General features: G+C 46.9%; 1 protein-coding gene across 3 annotated transcripts in view; it reads right to left on the bottom strand.

Annotated features, from left to right (window-relative positions):
* Window positions 1–19,577, bottom strand: part of VEZT (vezatin, adherens junctions transmembrane protein) — a 111,776-nt gene that overhangs the window by 29,229 nt on the left and 62,970 nt on the right. For 2 of the 3 annotated variants that reach the window (XM_075344812.1, XM_075344814.1), the window contains exons 6-7: window positions 10,572–10,721; window positions 7,417–7,564 (exon numbers count right to left, since the gene is read on the bottom strand). In XM_075344812.1, coding sequence (XP_075200927.1) covers window positions 7,417–7,564; window positions 10,572–10,721 — 298 coding nt within the window. The remainder of the gene's footprint in view (window positions 1–7,416; window positions 7,565–10,571; window positions 10,722–19,577) is intronic. The other variant, XM_075344813.1, reaches the window with a different exon arrangement.

The following is a 19,577-nucleotide window of genomic DNA, read 5'->3' as shown; positions in this document are numbered from 1 at the left end:
CTTAGTTACTACTGTGTAACATCTAATGACATCCTGCTCTGATCTCACTGCAGAGTGATTGGTAATTAAGCACCACAGACATACAGGTGATACCGACACATCTCATGGGGGAGGGGCAGCACAGCAGGGATGACTGTGCTAGAAGAGGAGGATAGCTGATAGAAGGGTTTGTAATGGTGACACAGCTAAAATCATCCGTGTCGCCCCTCCCCCACATTTATCTTATCTGAAAGGTGTTAGTCTTCTGTAAGTGAAGAAAAAAGAACCAGCTTCCAGAAAAAATTCAATAAAATCCACTTCTTTATTGGATTCTTTAAAATTATAGAAAATAGCAAATCTCACTAGAAAAAAACAGGAGTCACAACCAGCACTGGACACCAGACACGTTTCGAAACTGATCTTAGACTTTGTTATTCTTCTGTGCTTTCTTTTTTTTTTCAAAAACTTTTTATTGATTTTCCAATTTTTTATAAACATAACAAGATATTCAAGGTTACACAAGGAAAAACATTTGTCTGACCATATGCGACATAATAGGGTGCAATGCCCCAACTTGATATTTTAAACTGTTTATCTGATTGATATGGTCTCTATTAAACCAAGGCAAAAGTACTAAGAAATAACAGACGCGATACAAGTCAATTAGAATCATTAAGCCCCTAAGCCAACCCCGAATGCTTCCAAATTTTCTGGCACGTCTTGTTGCTACCTTAGCGTCTCGTCTCCCTTTCCTCCGGAACCCACACCTCCGTGATTTTCAATTTACCCAGTTTGTCCTGGCTATCATTCAGAAGGTACCATTCCGATTGTACAAAAGTTGTCATCAGATTATTTATTTCTCCCTGAGTAAATTGACTTTCAATGAAATTTCTCCATTTCCCAAAGAACTTGGGTGTCAACCTGTCTTTGTCCCTTTCCGCTTCCACTTTCTCCAGCCTCAGTAAATTATGTAGTTCACCGATGACCTCTTTTATGGATGGTCCCTCCCTTTGTATCCAATGCTTTAATATGGACCGTTTGGCTATCATGGCTATGTCATGTACTATTGTATATTTCTTCTTTCCCGGCATGTCCGATCCCCCTCTTACTCCTCCCTCAAAGGAATGGAAAATCCACACCATTAGCTCTAGATTTCCAGAAATTCCCCATGTTGCCTGGACAAATAATCTAACTTGATTCCAGAACCTGTGAATTTCCGTACACTCCCATAGTCCATGTAGCATATCTGTTTTTTCTCTTTGACATTTAGGACACCGCATATCTCTTCCCGGAATGTTGAAGCCCATAATAGCCCTGTGTAAAATTCTAAATTGGGTGTCTCTCCATCTCTCATTGGTAACATGTTTCCGCATCTGTACCCATCCCTTCAATACATCCCCTACAACTTCCTGCCCTTTCAATTGTTTCCCCCACGCTGTTAGAGTACGGCTATCCTCCCCAGATATAAGCATTCCCCGAAATGTTCGGTAAATTTTGGAAACATTTACACTTGCAACATCACTTTCCATAAGCTCATCAATCAAACTCTTATTCAATTCCTTTCCAAGCTCCCCCAAATCTACAAATACTCCATGCTTCAGTTGTTCATACTGGATGATATGTGAGCTATTAAGTTCATACTTGTCAAGCACTTCCCGTCCTGTCAGCCACCTTCTCTCCTCCACATTCATGACATCCTTCATTCTCTCGACGCCCTTCTCTTTCCATCTAGTAAATAGCTTATTTTCCCGTCCCATGGGAAAGTTCGGAGATGCCCAGGGATTTAAGTACTTAGATACTTTCCATGACAGTCCCAATTTCTTTCTTACCAGTTTCCATGTTAGCATAGTGTCTCGGAATAAGATTGAGTTCCTTATATGCCCATCCGCCCTGGACAATGGGGAGTGTAAAATGGACGCCAAATCCCACGGTGATGCATACTTGGCTTCCATGCCATAGTCTGAGTGCCTGCTCGTTCCTCTCAACCAATCAAACACATGTCTCATTATACACACCAGGTTATAACCACGAACATCCGGGAAACTAAGACCTCCTTCCTCCGTTGACTTCATCAATGTTCGTAACTTTATTCTAGGTTTCCTTCCCCGCCATATAAAATCCGCATACGCTGAGTTGAGCCTAGTTACGTCCCTCAGTTTTAGCAATATCGGGATCGTCTGGAATGGGTACAACAGTCTAGGAAAGCTCATAATTTTTATCAGGTGGCACCTTGCCAGTAGTGGTAGAGGCAGACCCTTCCATCCCTTTAGTTGTGCTATAATTTTCCTAATTAGTGGGCCATAATTCATCTCGTAAATTGATTCCACCGTTCTTCCTATATGAATTCCCAGATATTTAAGTGATGTCTGTGCTATAGGAATGCCACATATACAACCATCTCTTACATTCCCCCCTTTTAGGAACAGGATCTCACACTTTTTTTTATTCAATTTGAATCCTGAGACTAATCCAAATTTTTCAATTAGTGCTAGAGTCTGTGGCAAATCCACATTAGGGTCCCCCATATATAGTATGACATCATCGGCAAAAAGTGCTGTCTTTATTTCAGTTCCCCTTACCTTAATCCCTTTAAAACTATTCGGGCCCTGCAGTATTCTTGACAATGGTTCAATGGGCAAGTCGAATAAAAGGGGAGATAGCGGGCAGCCTTGTCTTGTTCCCTTCATCAAAGGGAACACGTCTGATAAAAAACCTGGAGTGTGTACCCTAGCTCCCGAGTTAGCGTAAAGATTCCTAATGTAAAGCCTCATTTTGCCTACAATCCCTGTGGCCTCTAGTACTTTGTCCAGCCAGCTCCAATTTACATTGTCAAACGCTTTTTCTGCGTCGAGTGTAACTAGAGCGGGTCTTGCCCCCCTCTCTATCTGATCCAATCTCACCGCATCCACCACTAGTATTGTCTTCCGGATATTAGTGACAGCATTTCTCCCTTTAATAAACCCTACCTGGTGCTCTGTAATGATCCTTGGAAGAATCATGGCCAATCTATTAGCCATAATCTTAGATATTATTTTTAAATCCTGGTTTATAAGTGATATGGGTCTATAACTAGAGGGATCATCCAGGTCTTTAGTTCCCTTAGGGAGTAATTTGATATATGCTATGTTTGAATTTTTAGGAATTTCCTCTCCTTCCAAAAATGCATTAAATACCGCAGTTAAATCTGGCGAGATCAGATCCCTCATAGCCTTATAAAACTCGCTGTTAAAACCGTCGGGGCCTGGTGCCTTGTTGGTGTTAAGCTCCCCGATTGTTCTAGTCACCTCCTCAACTGTGATATCTGCATTTAGGTCACTCAGATCTTCCTCTGTTAAGCTAGGCAAGTGCGCTTGTCTTAACCACTCTGCCTCGTCAGTCATGTCATTGTTTCCTGGCCCATATAGTTTTCTATAAAAATGTCCCAGCAATTTATTAATTTCCTTAGGATCTGTGGCCACCTCCCCCCCCTTTCTTTTTAATTTGGAAATCACTGTCATTTTCCTGCTACCCCTTGCCAAATTTGCCAGCATCCTCCCCGCCTTGTTGCCGAATCTATGTAGCTCTGCTTCCCTGTGCGACCAAAATAATTGTTCCTTTTTTTTTGCCCATTCGTCAAACCCCCTTTTTGCCTCCAACCATCTGTCTTTCGTCGTGGGAGATCTATTAGCCAAATACTTTGTGTATGCTACCCGCACTGCTTCACTCTGGGCATTATAATTCTCATTGGTTTTCCTTTTGATCATGGCCGCATATCCAATCAGGCGACCCCTCAAGACCGCTTTTGCCGTTTCCCAGTATAGCACTGGGTTCCCTTTGTGTTCCTTGTTTTCCTCTGTGAATTCTCCCCACCACTCTCGTAATACCCTGTGGAAATTATCTTGTCTGAGAAGAAATGAGGGAAATCTCCATATGATATCTGTACCCCTCTTGAACTGCTCTCTGATACCCAATCTCAACGGACTATGATCAGATATCACCATGTTTTCTATCACACATTCTTGTGCCCCATAAACTAGGCCTTGAGAAATCCAAAATTGATCAATACGCGACCAGCTATCATGAGGATGCGAGAAGTGTGTATATTCTCTATCATGTGGGTGAGCTAATCTCCAGATGTCCTTCAAACCCACGTCCTCTAATGTCACATCCCTATGGTCCGGCCTTCTGTCCACATCCTCTGTCCTCTCCTTCCCCCTCCTCCTGTCTTCAGCTGAGTCTGGAACTGTGTTAAAATCACCTCCTACTATGATGTTGGTCTCCCCATCTGCTAGTATGTTGGCTTTTATGCCATCGTGAAATATGCTCTGTTGGGAGTTTGGACCGTAAACATTGTAGATACTTAATTTACCCGCTGGACTAATGATTGTTAAATGTTGCCACCGTCCCTGGTCGTCTGCCTCGTGTGTCACTACTTCATGGCTGAGCTGTTTATGTATTAGAATCATTGTCCCCGCTTTCCTACCTTGTGCCTCTGCCCCATATACAGTACCCACCCAGTATTTCTTCATGCGAAAAAAGTCCTCCTTCCTCAAATGCGTTTCCTGTAATAATGCAATATCTGTTTTTAGTCTTTTCAGATGTCTTAGTATCATTGCTCGTTTGTTAGGAGATCTCAAGCCTTTCACATTCCATGTAATTATTTGTACCAAATTTGCCTTTGTATTTTGCTCTTACTACTTCCTCCCCTGTGGGCCCTGCACTCACAAGAGACGAGACAATTATTACCAGGTATAGAATTTGCCCCCCAGGCTTGATATATCTTTTCCCCACCTTCTAGGTATAACAAATATAACAATAAACAATTAACTGTAGAACACGTTTTCCCTTCTGGGAAATTTTTGGCTCTTTTCGCCATGCTGATGACTTCCCCTTTTCCTAGCCAAACTGTTGAGCTCCCTAGTCACCCCCCTTAAGAGTATACGTTCTAACCCCGGATTCATATGAGTCACATCAACGAACCTTAAATAATGTCAAAAATAGTACAGTATGACAAAAACTCTATAAGGACTTCAAGTCCAACTTAGCTCTATTTTCTGGTGGTCGTCCCAGCACTCAGAGCAGACAGATCCACTTCATTTACGCCTGGAAGTCGTTCCTGGACATAGGCGAGTGAAAGTAAGAATGAAAGTGAATCTGGAAGTGGAACTGAAAGTAAGCGTGAGACTGAGTATGCGGGAGAAAAAGAGTGAGACAGAGCGCGTGAGGTACTGAAAGTGAGCGTGAGACTGAAAATGAAACTGAGTATGAGAGTGAGTGTGAAACTGAAAGTAAGCGTGAAACTGAAAGTGAGACTGAATATGTGAGGGAGGGAAAAAGAAAAAAAAATAAAAAAAAAAAAAAAAAAAAAAAAGTGTGAGACTGAGAGTGAGTGTGAGAGTGTGAGACTGAACGTTAGGAGTAAGACTGAAAGTGGAACTGATAGCAAGTGTGAAAGCAAAACTGGACATGAGAGAGTGAAATCAAGAGAGCAAGAGAGTGCGAGAACAGGACCAGCAATATCTAGTTCAGTTCAGTTGTCATGGACCATTTCCAACAATTAGTCTCTGTGTTCCGAGCGAGGATTATTTTGTTGTTTTGGGCTCAATCTCCTTTCCTCTCTACTCTCCACCAGCGATTGCTCCTCAAAGCTTCTCGAGTCTTTCCCTGGGCCTCTTGGAGATCCTCCTCTGCTGGTCCCTTCTCCATTGTTTCCTCTTTTTTGTCCATCAGTCTGATTCTTATCCTGTTCTGCCATGAGAGTACGCTCTGCTTCTTTATAGTCTTTGTAATATGCAAACGACTTCTGTGCTTTCTAATCATGCAGGAGGTTAGACTAAGAAACCAGGCTGTGTCATACTGAGATCAATTTTGTCTCACAAAATGAGAAATCTGCTCTAAGCTATGGGTGTGCTCTTCTTTCCTTTGTGTTTTGTTGCCGGTTTATGATTGGTCTGAATCATACTAGGGACTAGGGGGCTACTAGGTGGGCTACTACTTGTGGTTCCGGTGCATATTGGACTTGACGGGTTCCCTTTAACTGAAGTTATACTCTCCTTGCTTGTGGTCATTGGGGTGGTGCAGGGAGGTAGTAAAATCCTCTGTCACTACATAGTGACCATGCTGTAATCACTCCTTGCACATTGATTAGTGCAGGGAAGTGACAAGAGCTGCACTCACTGTGTAGTGAGGGGTGACTGCAACCACTTCCTAAGTAAGTGACTATAGGGAGAATATTACTTTATTTTCTCTCTGTTGATTCAGTAAACCAGCTAGACAGGATTGAACCTCTATTTAGAGAGACCCTTTCAGCACAGAATGAATGTTCAAACCAAGTACAGGCGCTGGTGCACCATGGCAGGGCCAAACATTTAAGTGTGTCTAGCCACCTGCTTATTTTCTTTGTATCTCCACACCTCCCTTTTTGATTGACAGCTCTGGCTTAATAGAGCCAGAGAAGGGTGAGGATAGATAGATAGAAAACAAGCAGGTGGGAAGGTGCAATTAAATGTCTGGCCCCGCCATGATGCACTGAGCGCCTGTACTGGATTTGAACAGTCATTCTGTGCTGACAATCCCTTTTTACCCCTATACCTGCAGATATTGTTTCTGGGGGAGATCGGTTTCCTTTAAAGGGAACCTGTCACCAGATTTGGGGCCTATAAGCTGCGGCCACCACCAGTGGGCTCTTACATACAGCATTCTAATATGGTGTATATAAGGGCCCAGGCTGCTGTGTAGAACGTAAAAATCACGTTATAATACTTACCTAAATGGTCGCTGCGGTGGAGTTCGGTCATGTGGACGTCTCCGTTCTCCGGTGCCTCCACTTTCGGCCATCTTTGTCGTCCTTCTGAAGCCGGGGTGCATGAGGCGTCCTACATCATCCACACTCGCCGGCATTACGGTCCTGAGCAAGCGCACTTTGATCTGTCCTGAGCAGGACAGATCAAACTATTGTAGTGCGCCTGCGCAGGGCCGGCGAGTGTGTATGACGTAGCCGCGTCATGCACCCAGGCTTCAGAAGGAGAACAAAGATGGCCAAAAGAGGCGGTGCCGAGACCGGAGAATGGAGACGCCCATATGACCTAACTCCACCGCAGCAACCGTTTAGGTGAGTATTATAAAGTGATTTTTACGTTCTACACAGCGGCCTGGGTTCTTATATACAGCATGTTAGGCTCATGGGTGGCGGCCGCAGCATATAGGCCCCAAATCTGCTGACAGGTTCCCTTTAAGTATAGAGATCTTACAATAAAACACAATGATATGAGAATGCTGATTCAAGGTGCATTAAACTTCAGAAACATAAAACTGAAAAACTATTGAAGAGGAAACAAACTATTTCCAATGATCAGACAGTTAATACTGGCAATGTATAGAGTCTTACTACAGGGAAACATTAACCAAAAGAACCCACTTAATAATGCCAGAAAAGCACAAGTACGTAATAATGATTACCTTCAAGGCAGGGAGGCTGAAACCATCTGTTAGATTATGGGCTTCCTCCTCAGAAACCTGCTCTTCACTTAATCCCAGGCCCAGGTCTTTCAAGGGAACAACGCAGATGTAGTTAGTCACATTATCTATCTCCGAGTTTAAGGGATAAGTTTGAACAGAGTTAAGAAAAACTAAAGCGAAGTTATTAACAAGGAAAATACATGTATAAAGTGTACATATCACCAAGTCTGGACCTTCTCATAGTAAAAGTAGAAGTCTATCTGTGGAGAAGATCAGTGGGTGCAATAGGGTCAAGGTCTGTAGGTGACCAGCTGACACCAGAAAGTGAGGCTTTACATCTCCAGTAGATTAATCACAGATTACAGTACTGTTGTCCTTAGGGAACTCTGCCATGCCATTACAGCACGGCTAGTCATGCAGTTTGGGATGTGTTACACGTAAGGCCAACCTGGATACACTGACGTCATTATTGCAGAGTTCATGTAAAGAATTGCCTTCTTCAAATTGTGATAAGATGTAAACTTGAAACATAAGTTATTGGTAAAGGAGGTTACAAATAACTATATATTTTCTTCAGGTCGCCAAATACCATATAAATACAGTGCCCCCTTGTTCCAGCCGCTCATATACCTAATGCTGGCACAGAAGTGTACTTGTGGATTTCTGTATAGAACTTCTAGCCATCCACTCAGACAGCATCAGCTCCCACGTATTTTTGCAGTTGTGGGGTTATTGTACACTGCCAGATGGGCTAGAGCTGGAATAGAGCAACACAACACAGCACCTGACAGCTGTGCCGCTGTTCCACTCGTATGATCTGTCCGGCTTTTACCATTGAGAATAGATTGTGTGAGAATATATTATATCACCCTAGGGTCTATAAATAAAAACTGATGGAGCAAGCACTGACTTCATGTAGGAGATTGAGATGTCACTGTACAAATTAAAGGTGTGGTCCTCTATAAAGCAAAGTGGCCACATCGATATAAAGCCGAGACAGAAGGCTTTTTCTAAATACATTCTGTTGTCCATCCTACCTGTGAGCGGCGCTATCGCTGTCCACTCATCCCCATCACGTGACCCCAGGCTGCAGTGACCCCTGATGTCATGTCAACTTTCGGAATTGGAAGTAGACCCCGGCATTACCGAAGTGGGACCCGATCTCCATGAGTGACTTGACTGTGGGTGGAGTTTCATCACATGTCACAGCCCAACATCTCGTGCGGTCTCTACTTCACCGCACCGCAGAGCACCATGCGATGCTAGGCTGCGATGTGTGATGAAACTCCACCCACAGTTCAGTCAGTAACTCATGGAGACTGGATCTCGCCTTGGCGATGCCGGGTTAACTTCCAATTCTGGAAGTTGACGTGACATCACCTGAAGAGGTCACTGCAGACAGGGTCACGTGATGGGGGATGAGCGGACCGCAATAGCACCACTCACAGGAAGAATTGACAACAGAAGGTATTTAGAAAAAGCCTTCTCTCACAGCTTTACATCGATGTGGCCACCATGCTTAGTGGTGGACCACCCCTTTAATGGGTAACTCTTTCCAGGCAAAACTTTATATCTTGATTTTTGGAGAAAATGCCAAAATATGTATTTTTACCTTCTGTAAATGCTGAAGATGGCTTTGGTTTTCTTTTGTGCCTTCGTTCCAGAGACTTTGCCCTGCTTCCCTGTATATAAATCTAGTTTTGTTACCAAGTAGGTGTAGAGTTCTCATGAAGACTCCCATATAGAAAAGCTGATGATCACACCCACTGGACTAAAAAGACTAGATTTATATATAGGGAAGATGGAGCCATATCTAAGGAGTGAAGAAGTGCAATCAGGGAAGATGGAGCCATATCTAAGGAGTGAAGAGGTGCAAGCAGGGAAGATGGAGCCATATCTAAGGAGTGAAGAGGTGCAATCAGGGAAGATGGAGCCATATCTAAGGAGTGAAGAGGTACAATCAGGGAAGATGGAGCCATATCTAAGGAGTGAAGAGGTGCAATCAGGGAAGATGGAGCCATATCTAAGGAGTGAAGAGGTGCAATCAGGGAAGATGGAGCCATATCTAAGGAGTGAAGAGGTGAAATCAGGGAAGATGGAGCCATATCTAAGGAGTGAAGAGGTGAAATCAGGGAAGATGGAGCCATATCCAAGGAGTGAAGAGGTGAAATCAGGGAAGATGAAGCCATATCTAAGGAGTGAAGAGGTGCAATCAGGGAAGATGAAGCCATATCTAAGGAGTGAAGAGGTGCAATCAGGGAAGATGAAGCCATATCTAAGGAGTGAAGAGGTGAAATCAGGGAAGATGGAGCCATAACTAAGGAGTGAAGAGGTGCAATCAGGGAAGATGGAGCCATATCTAAGGAGTGAAGAGGTGCAATCAGGGAAGGTGGGGCCATATCTAAGGAGTGAAGAGGTGCAATCAGGGAAGGTGGGGCCATATGTAAGGAGTGAAGAGGTGCAATCAGGGAAGATGGAGCCATATCTAAGGAGTGAAGAGGTGCAATCAGGGAAGGTGGGGCCATATCTAAGGAGTGAAGAGGTGCAATCAGGGAAGATGGAGCCATATCTAAGGAGTGAAGAGGTGAAATCAGGGAAGATGGAGCCATAACTAAGGAGTGAAGAGGTGCAATCAAGGAAGATGAAGCCATATCTAAGGAGTGAAGAGGTGCAATCAGGGAAGATGAAGCCATATCTAAGGAGTGAAGAGGTGAAATCAGGGAAGATGGAGCCATAACTAAGGAGTGAAGAGGTGCAATCAGGGAAGATGAAGCCATATCTAAGGCGTGAAGAGGTGCAATCAGGGAAGATGGAGCCATATCTAAGGAGTGAAGAGGTGCAATCAGGGAAGATGGAGCCATATCTAAGGAGTGAAGAGGTGCAATCAGGGAAGATGGAGCCAAATCTAAGGCGTGAAGAGGTGCAATCAGGGAAGATGGGGTCATATCTAAGGCATGAAGAAGTGAAATCAAAACTAAACCAAGGCCTCAAGATTTAAGAGGGTAGAGGCATTTATGCCATGGTATAAATTACATATTTATAACAAGAGATAGGTCTTCTTAAAAGGGGGCCTCCAAGAAGTGCAATAACATTTAAACACGTTAAAGAACACATTCCTTTCTTTTTAAACGCTCGGCCACCTGAGAAAAGGATATCTTTTCAGCATGTACAACGTAGCGAGCCTTGAGACTCGAAAGTTAGTTCTGACGGTCTTGTAGACAGCTTTACGCAAACCGAGCAGTTGCTGGCTGGCTTGTTGTCCAACCTTATCATATGGGCAAGCAGCACTGACCCTGTCAAGCAAACTTGAAAAGTAAAATGTGATACATCTGTACAGATGTCCCAAACCACAAACGCCACATACAATACAGACAAACGAAGAATGTTAGATATTAGGACTACAAGTCATGACCATTACACAATTATATACGTGCCTTAGTAACACCTTCATCAGGCTTCTCAACATCATTATTACAGCTACAATGTGGAGATTTTTTACTGTTCTTCTCAATATATAGATATACATTACTCCTATCACATGTACTGCACGCTTCACACCTTTCCCCTCCACGTATATGAAAGCCATTATCTAACAGAACACTACCTGGCGCGGATTTAAAGGGGTATTCCCATCTCAAAGATGCTATCCCTATATCTACCGTAGTAGGGGTGTAATAATAATAATACCAATATTGGCAAATACCGCCAATTACAAATGTAGTATAGTTAGCAATGTCTTTTACCTCATGTGCAGGGTATTGCAGTAGCTTAGGTATTCATGGTTACAACCACTAACAACTGTCACTATATGAGTGGTCTTAACCATGGATACCTAAGCTTCTGTATTGTCAAGAGACGCGCACATACGATTCAGCCCCGAGAACCAAATTTGAGTTTTCTGTGCATAAGACCAGAAGTGGGGAAGATGTAATTAGGAAAAATGAAAGTGAGAGTTTTGGCTCTATAGACAACAACATGACTAATCTAGAATCTCAGTAATGTCTATATTTCTTTCTTGTGGTTTTCACATTTTAAAAGTTTAAAAGGAATCAGTCACCAGGCTTTTGCTATGTAATATGAGAGCAGCATAATGTAGAGATGGAGACCCTGATTCCAGCGATTTATCACTTGCTGGTCTGAATGCTTTCATTTGGATTCAAATACTATTTTCTCGGCTGCACATCTAGCAGTGCTCAGAATGCTGAGACCTATATAACCCTGTATACACCACTGATTGGCAGGTTTCTGTATACACTGTACCTTGACAAAAAGCTGCTAAACAGTGGTGGTAGAGTGCTTACACAAAGTAGTTGACTAGGAGTGAATCTCCATCTGATAAAACATTAATTTTAGTCAAACTGAAACACACAGCCTATTAAGTGACATATCATTGGAATCAGGGTCCCAACCGCTACATCATGGTGCTCTCGTATTAGATAGCAAAAATGTAAAGTGGCTTCAAAGCTTACATTTTCTCAGACACGACACAAAGGATTGCTACAAAATGATAGCATGCATATTGTTGTGCGAGGACCTATATAATGACAGTCCTCCAGACCAGTGGCTTCTCTTTACAGTTAATAGAGAACCCTCCTATATGCAATGCATATGAAAAGAGCTTATCCTTTAGGCCATGATCACATGATTCATAATTTACAGAAGATCACAACACTCCTTAGATGTAGCAAGGAAAATATTATTGACCTATCGACATGTCATGTTCACGGAGACCACACTTGACAAGATGGCCAACGTTCCAGTCCTCCAGGACCTTGATGTTCCGGCCTCTTAGGAGGAGTATGGTGGATGCTTAGTGGAAAGGCTCACAGCAGACCGAGATCAATAACATTCTCCTCACTACAATTAAGTAGTGCCATGGTCTTTTGTATATTATTTGCTGGGTATCTATCCCACCTCTGAGCACTACTATCCACCCAGGGTGCCAATCAGAACTTTTCTATGTTCACACAAGGCATTTGTATTGTTTGGAGGGGGGGGGGGGTCTAAAAAATTTCAGAATAAAAGGTTGCATTGTTACCGCTATTTCAGAAAATTGCATGAAAAAGATGCATCATCAACAAATTATGTGAACACCGTCTTAAAGAACTAATAGAATTTTTTTTTTTTTTGGTCGTAATTATTTCAAATCTGTTTTATTATTAAGTTTATAAATCAATCATACATCTTGAACATTTATAAAGATTATAATACATAAACAGTGATCTCTCAGTTTCGGAATGACAAAAATAACATCACATTGTAGATTTCATTGGAACTCTATAAGCTATCCTTATGCTAACACTCCATGGCAAACCATACACTAGAAATCAGAGTTCCAGCTAAACATGTCTTCCTGATAATTGACAAGACCACTCTCAGCATAAAACAATCCCCTTTTAAGTTATTGAATAAAAATTTAAGAAAAAGTAGAAAACTAGAAAAAAAAAAAAGAACAGATATAAGCTTAGAAAAGAAGGAATCAAATAGAGTGAAGAAAGTAGGGTAAAGAGGGGGTGGGGGGAAAAAGTGTGTGGGGAGAGGGGAAGACAAGGTATGTCACCATTTCTCATCCCAAATAACCTGCCAGACTCACCGTGAACTCAGGAGACTCCATGAACGTAATCCACGGTCCCCACACTGTGATAAATTTTTCCGTGAGCCCATTAAGTTCAGCTGTGAGTTCCTCCATTCTCTGGAGGTTTGCCATCTCCTCTACCCAGTCAGCTAACGTGGGGCATCTAGTCTGTTTCCAGTATCTGGGAATAATTATACGGGCTGCCGCTAAACAAAATCGCAGCAGGTCCCTCTTTTGTGACTTGAATGAACCTGGGAGGATAGAGAGGAGGGCCACCTGGGGAGATCTCTCCACCTCACCCCCACTCATCTTTTTATACAGAGAAAACACTGAGTCCCAGAATGGTTGCAATTTAGCACAGCTCCACCATATATGTAACATAGACCCTTTTTCTGTACCACATCTCCAGCACATGTCGGACACTGAGGGAAAGATAGCATGCAATTTGGTCGGGTATTGGTACCACCTTGTGAGAATTTTATAGTTTTTCTCTTGGGCGGCACAAGCCAGAGAAAGTTTGTGGGTCCACAGAAACGCCCTGCTCCATCTGTCCTCCGAAATGTCCTCTCCCAGTTCCTCTCCCCATCTATAGACAAATTTGGGTTTGTCCGACATGTCTCTCTGGTTCAGCATTTTATAAATAAGAGAGATGACATGCCCAGGTGACGAACCCTGCAAGAACAATTTCTCAAATGGAGTAGGGGGGGGGTCCTCAACTTCCTCTCCCTGTCCTGGTTGGATAGAAACGATTTCAGCTGCATATATTCTATCCAGGAAACCTCTCTCCCTGTGGCCCGTAGAGATGCATAAGGGGGCAGGGTATTTCCCTGGAGCACATGAAAAAAACGAGTTTCCTCCACCCGAGTATATCCCAGAAATTTATTGGAATGAAGCCCCGGAGGGAACTCCTGGTTGCCAAAGAGGGGGGTAAGTGGACCCCTCCCCTGTGAGAGAGAACCCCTCTTAACCTCACCATCCCACGTCCCCATCACTGTCCAAATAAACTCCATTCCCTTCTCTATCTGTGACCTACTCTCCTTTCCCATCCATGAGAGGAAGTGCAAAGGGACTCCCAATCCGTCCTGTTCGATCGCGACCCATTGTTTCGAGTTCCTATGGAAGTGCCAATCCATTATCCTCGTTAGAATAGTTGCCCTGTAGTATAACTGGAAATTTGGGAGCCCTGCCCCTCCATTATTTTTGTGTCTGGTAAGAGTTTTTATGCTTGTCCGAGGTCTCCTATTCCCCCAAACGAACCTTGACAAAGCCGTCCGAATTTTGGAAAAGTAACTCCCCGGCAGCTGAATAGGTACCGTTTGGAACAAGAAAAGAAACCTAGGAAGAACATCCATTTTAATAGCGTTGATACGCCCAAACCACGATAGTCTTTTTTTGTCGTACTTCTTTAAATCCCTAATTGTCCTCTGTCACAAACCACCGGGGGGGTCACTCAGAAATCCCCCGCGCTGGCTACCAGTACGTCACAATCGGGGGGTAACAAGTGGGGGGTCACCCCTCCTTTATACCTCCCGACCGACAGACAGAGCACGTGACGCGCTCTCTAGCGCCCCTCTTATAGTCAGGCCAATTATGGAATTGCCCGACAATAAGCAAGGAGGCCGCTATACTACTTATGCCGATTATTGAAGGGTCCCCGGTGAGAGTAAGGTATATATTCCCCCGACCTCCGCGGGCGGAATATATAAAATCTCCCCGAATCTCACTGGCCTCCCCACAATAATCCTTGGCACAATTCGCTGCCACCAACCGATTTACGGTAACTATTAGCCGAACACACAGACGTGGGATTCAAGATCGAGATAACAGAACAGCCCAAGATTAATTATATAATTTAATCAGCCTAAAGCACACTAGAACTACAATATATACAATAGGGAATCTACAGAATATACAGTTATGTCAGAGTACAGTTACAATCAAAGCATGGGTTACAAACAGGCATACACAGTTCCAGCAGTTACCTTGTTGCGTCTGGCCACAGGGGGGCGCTGTAGACCAGGTTTCCAGGAACTCCCTCACAGGTCTTTCCCAACCAGGCCCCCGAGCAGAAGAACACTGGAAAATGGCCGAAGTAGGGTTATCAACCTGGGCAGATCCAGGTCCCCTCCTACCTTAGTGACCTCACAGGGAAGCACTGCCACTCCCCCTGCATGGATCAGAATTATCCAGCAAAGGGGATATTGGCCATAACTTTGCCTGGGAGCGTCGTAGGCGGACGCCAATGCTCTCATTGTGACAGTTATGAATTTAGCTACAGAACGAGGGGACTCATGACCTGTCTGCCAGTTCCCCATTGGCTGATATCACGCCTGGGGCATTTCCCAATGTCCTGCTCCCATAAAAAGGGGGTGCCGGCATCGTCCACATGCGGAGACACCATTTTTATGGTTGCCATATTTATCGGAAATATGGCTTGCGAGATATGAACCATTTTTTACTGGAGTCGTTCTGTCTAGCTAGTTCCATAGCCTTGCTAATGAGATACAACTCTTGTTACAGGGTGACGGCAGGGAGTCATCCTGTGTCCATTGTTCCCACACCACCTCATCTCCATATCACAGGACATGGCCATGGAGGTGTGAGTGGAACACTGAGAACAAGAAGGGAGGGGGCACTGCCAGGGAGTGATGAGGGATTATGACTGGAGTCATAATTCATCTTCATATCCCGGGATTTGCCTCACACCTCCCCCCTTTTGAGGGCGCTAGGGGGCAGCACACTCCGGTGTTCCCCCGTGCGCCCGTCCGCGACCTCTCCTTGTCGGGACAGCCCGTCTGCGTTACCGTGGTCACGGCCCCTTTTGTGGCGAATGGTGAAGTTGTATTGCTGGAGCGCAAGGCTCCATCGCAACAATCGCCCATTCGTCCCAGAGACGGTGTGCAACCAGCTGAGGGGATTGTGGTCCGTCTCCACGATGAAGTGGCGCCCGTATAGATAGGGTTGCAGACGCTGCAGGGCCCACACTATGGCCAGGCACTCCTTCTCCATCGTGGAATAGGCAACTTCCCTTGGTAACAGCTTCCTGCTCAGGTACAAGACTGGGTGCTCTTGGCTCGCAGAGTCCACCTGGCTGAGCACCGCACCGAGGCCGAAGTCACTGGCGTCGGTCTGTACTACAAACGGCCGCGTGAAGTCGGCTGCCTGTAGCACGGGCGGGCTGGACAGGGCGTCCTTTAGGGCCCGGAAGGCTGTCTCGCAGTCCATTGTCCAATCGACTGCAGAGGGCAGCTTCTTCTTGGTGAGGTCCGTCAAGGGCTTTGCCAGGCTACTATAGCATGGAACAAACCTCCTATAGTACCCAGCGGTCCCCAAGAAGGACATCACCTGCTTCTTGGTCCTGGGGGTGGGCCAGGATGCGATGGCTTCCACTTTCTCAGGCTCGGGCTTCAGTGTTCTCCCACCTACCCGGTGACCGAGGTACTGGACCTCGCTCATGGCCAGCTGACACTTTCCCGGCTTGATGGTCAAACCTGCCCGGTGGATCCGCCTGAGCACCTGTGCTAGATGCTCTAGGTGGTCCTCCCAGGTGGGACTGAAGACGGCAATGTCATCCAGGTACGCGGCCGCGTACCCTTCAAGTCCCTTGAGCAGGGTGTTGACCATCCGCTGGAAAGTGGCAGGGGCATTCCTCATCCCGAATGGCATCACCGTGGACTCGTACAGTCCAAATGGGGTAATAAAGGCAGAGCGTTCCCTGGCCTTGCGAGTCAGGGGGATCTGCCAATATCCCCGGCTCAGATCCATGATGGTCAGGTACTGAGCCCCGGCCAACTGATCGAGCAGGTCATCGATGCGTGGCATTGGGTACGCATCGGCGACCGTGACCGCATTGAGCCCCCTGTAGTCCACGCAGAACCGAGTGGTTCGGTCCTTCTTAGGGACGAGGACTACAGGCGAGGCCCAAGCGCTGTTGGATGCCTGGATCACCCCCAGCTTCAGCATCTCGTCAATCTCCTGGCGCATGTGTTGCTGCACCTCCAGGGAGACCCGATATGCTGAACGCCGGATCGGGGGATGATCCCCAGTGTCCACGTGATGGACAGCCAAGTCAGTCCTTCCGGGCTGGTTGGTAAACAACCCCCGGAAGGGGTGTAGGGTGGCCCACAGCTGGGACCGTTGGTCCTCCAAGAGCTGGTGGCCAACCTCCACATCCTCAATGGATCCGCCTGCCCTAACCTGGGCTAGCATATCCAGGAGGGTTTCCGCTTCTCCCTCCTCGGGCAGGTTGCACACGGGGAGCGCACATGCCTCCCGCTCATGATGTGCCTTCATCATGTTCACATGGAAGGGCTTCCGCCTTCCACGGGCAGGGTCCAGGGTGACCAGGTACGTTACAGGGTTGAGCTGCTGGTACACGAGGTATGGGCCTTCCCAGGCTGCCTGAAGCTTGTCCTGTGGTACGGGGACCAGTACCCACACCTTTTGACCCACTTGGTAGGTCCTCTCACAAGCGTTCTGGTCGTACCAACGCTTCTGATCGGCCTGGGCTTGAGCCATATTGTCGTGTACCAGTTGCGTCAAGGCCTGCATTTTGTCCCGGAAGCGCATGACATACTCGATAACCGACACTCCAGGGGTGGCCAAATCCCCTTCCCAAGCCTCTTTCACCAGAGCCAGGGGGCCCCGCACACGTCGCCCGTACAGGAGCTCAAACGGTGAGAATCCTGTTGAGGCCTGTGGAACCTCCCGGTAAGCAAATAACAGGTGTGGGAGATACCGCTCCCAGTCACGCCCATGGGAGTCGACCAACATCTTAAGCATCTGCTTTAAGGTGCCATTGAACCGCTCGCACAGGCCATTAGTCTGTGGATGGTATGGGCTGGCCACCAGATGTCGCACCTGGACTTGCTTACAGAGGGCCTCCATCAGCTGGGACATGAATTGGGTCCCCCGGTCAGTGAGCATTTCCTGGGGAAAACCCACTCGGGAGAAAATCTCCAGCAATGCGGTGGCCACCTTGTCAGCCCGAATGGACGACAAGGCCACTGCTTCTGGGTACCGGGTGGCATAGTCCACTACCGTCAGTATGAAGCATTTCCCGGAGCTGCTGGGGATGGCCAGCGGGCCGACCAGATCCACAGCCACCCTCCTGAAAGGCTCATCGATGATTGGCAGAGATACCAGTGGGGCTTTGGGGCGTGGCCCCGCCTTCCCCACTCTCTGACAGGTTTCACACGAACGGCAGTAGGCAGCCACATCGGCCCCCATTTTTGGCCAGTAGAAATGCTGGTTTAACCTGGCCTTGGTCTTAGCGATCCCTAGGTGTCCGGCCATCGGAATCTCATGTGCGATCCGCAACAACTCCGTCCGGAACGGATAGGGTACCACCAACTGTCGGTCCCTGGGCCACGCCTCCGGTGAACCCTGCTGGACCGTGGCCCGGTACAGCCGTCCTTGGTCCCAGACCACTCGCTCCGGGTCCGAGTCCGAGGGAGGCTGTGCCGCCTGCTCCTTAAGAGCTTTCAGGCTGTCGTCAGCTTCTAACGCTGCCTGAAACCCCTGACTAGATGTGGCCAGAATCGACGAGACTGTCACATCTTCAGTCAGTACCCCGGGACCTGTGTCCTGGCCTCCACCTGACTCGGCTGCCACTTGGTCAGAAGGGGAAGAGCTATCGGACCTCCGGGAGGCCCCTTGGCTCCCAGCACTCCCACTGCGGGTGACAGCGGCCACAGCCGCTGCGACCGTGGGTCGTGCCTGCTCCTCCTCCGTTCCTGACCAAGTCGCCGGTTCAGGCAGACCTACCTGGCTTCCTGACACCCCGGTTGTGGGGGAACCATGCACCGAGATCTTACCTGGGAGCACTTCCGCTCCTGGACCGGCCCCAATCTCACCTGCCTGTTCCCCTCCTGCAGCAACAGAACCCCGCTGTGAAATCTCTGGGGACCCCACATTTGCTGTGGTAGCCCCCACCCCACACACTGGTCCTCCCCCTGCAGCACCCTGCTCTCTGCTTATCCCTGCAGAGGGCAACAGATCCCAGCTCACAGGCTGGTTACTTGTAGAGGCATTGTCACACCTTTCTCTGACCCCCTCCCCTGTCACAGCTGCAGCTGAGTGTGTGTCTATGGTGTCTATGCAAGCAGAAAAATCAGAGTTCACTCCCTCCTCCCTTACATCATTCATAGATAACACATTAACATTGTTAGGAGTCATGTCAGTACGGGCTGAAGGTTCAGCCCTTGGTTGGGGCCCAAACTGGGAGGTTATCTGCCCCAAATCTGTCCCAAGTAGCACGTTTGCAGGGATCCGATCAGTTACCCCCACCTCCCTCACCCCTCGCCCTGCGCCCCAGTCCACATAAATGTCAGCAACAGGCAGCGCCGGGTCAATGCCTCCAATCCCGGAGACAGCGAGGGTTTTTCCAGGGATCAAGTCTTGGGGGGACACCATCTCAGGCCGCACCAGAGTCACCTCCGAGGCGCTGTCTCGCAGTCCTATGGTCACAGACCGGCCGACGGTGACAGGTTGGAAGCTGTCCAGGGACCTACCACCACCCCCACCCACACAATACACCTTGGGCGGCCCTTGGGACGGGGACGGAGCCGGGGCCTTGGGACGCTGA

Source organism: Anomaloglossus baeobatrachus, chromosome 4 (assembly GCF_048569485.1).
Source record: "Anomaloglossus baeobatrachus isolate aAnoBae1 chromosome 4, aAnoBae1.hap1, whole genome shotgun sequence".
Classification (NCBI taxonomy): domain Eukaryota; kingdom Metazoa; phylum Chordata; class Amphibia; order Anura; family Aromobatidae; genus Anomaloglossus; species Anomaloglossus baeobatrachus.
The sequence above is the reverse complement of the archived record's forward strand: the minus strand, read 5'-3'. Positions and strand labels throughout refer to the sequence as shown.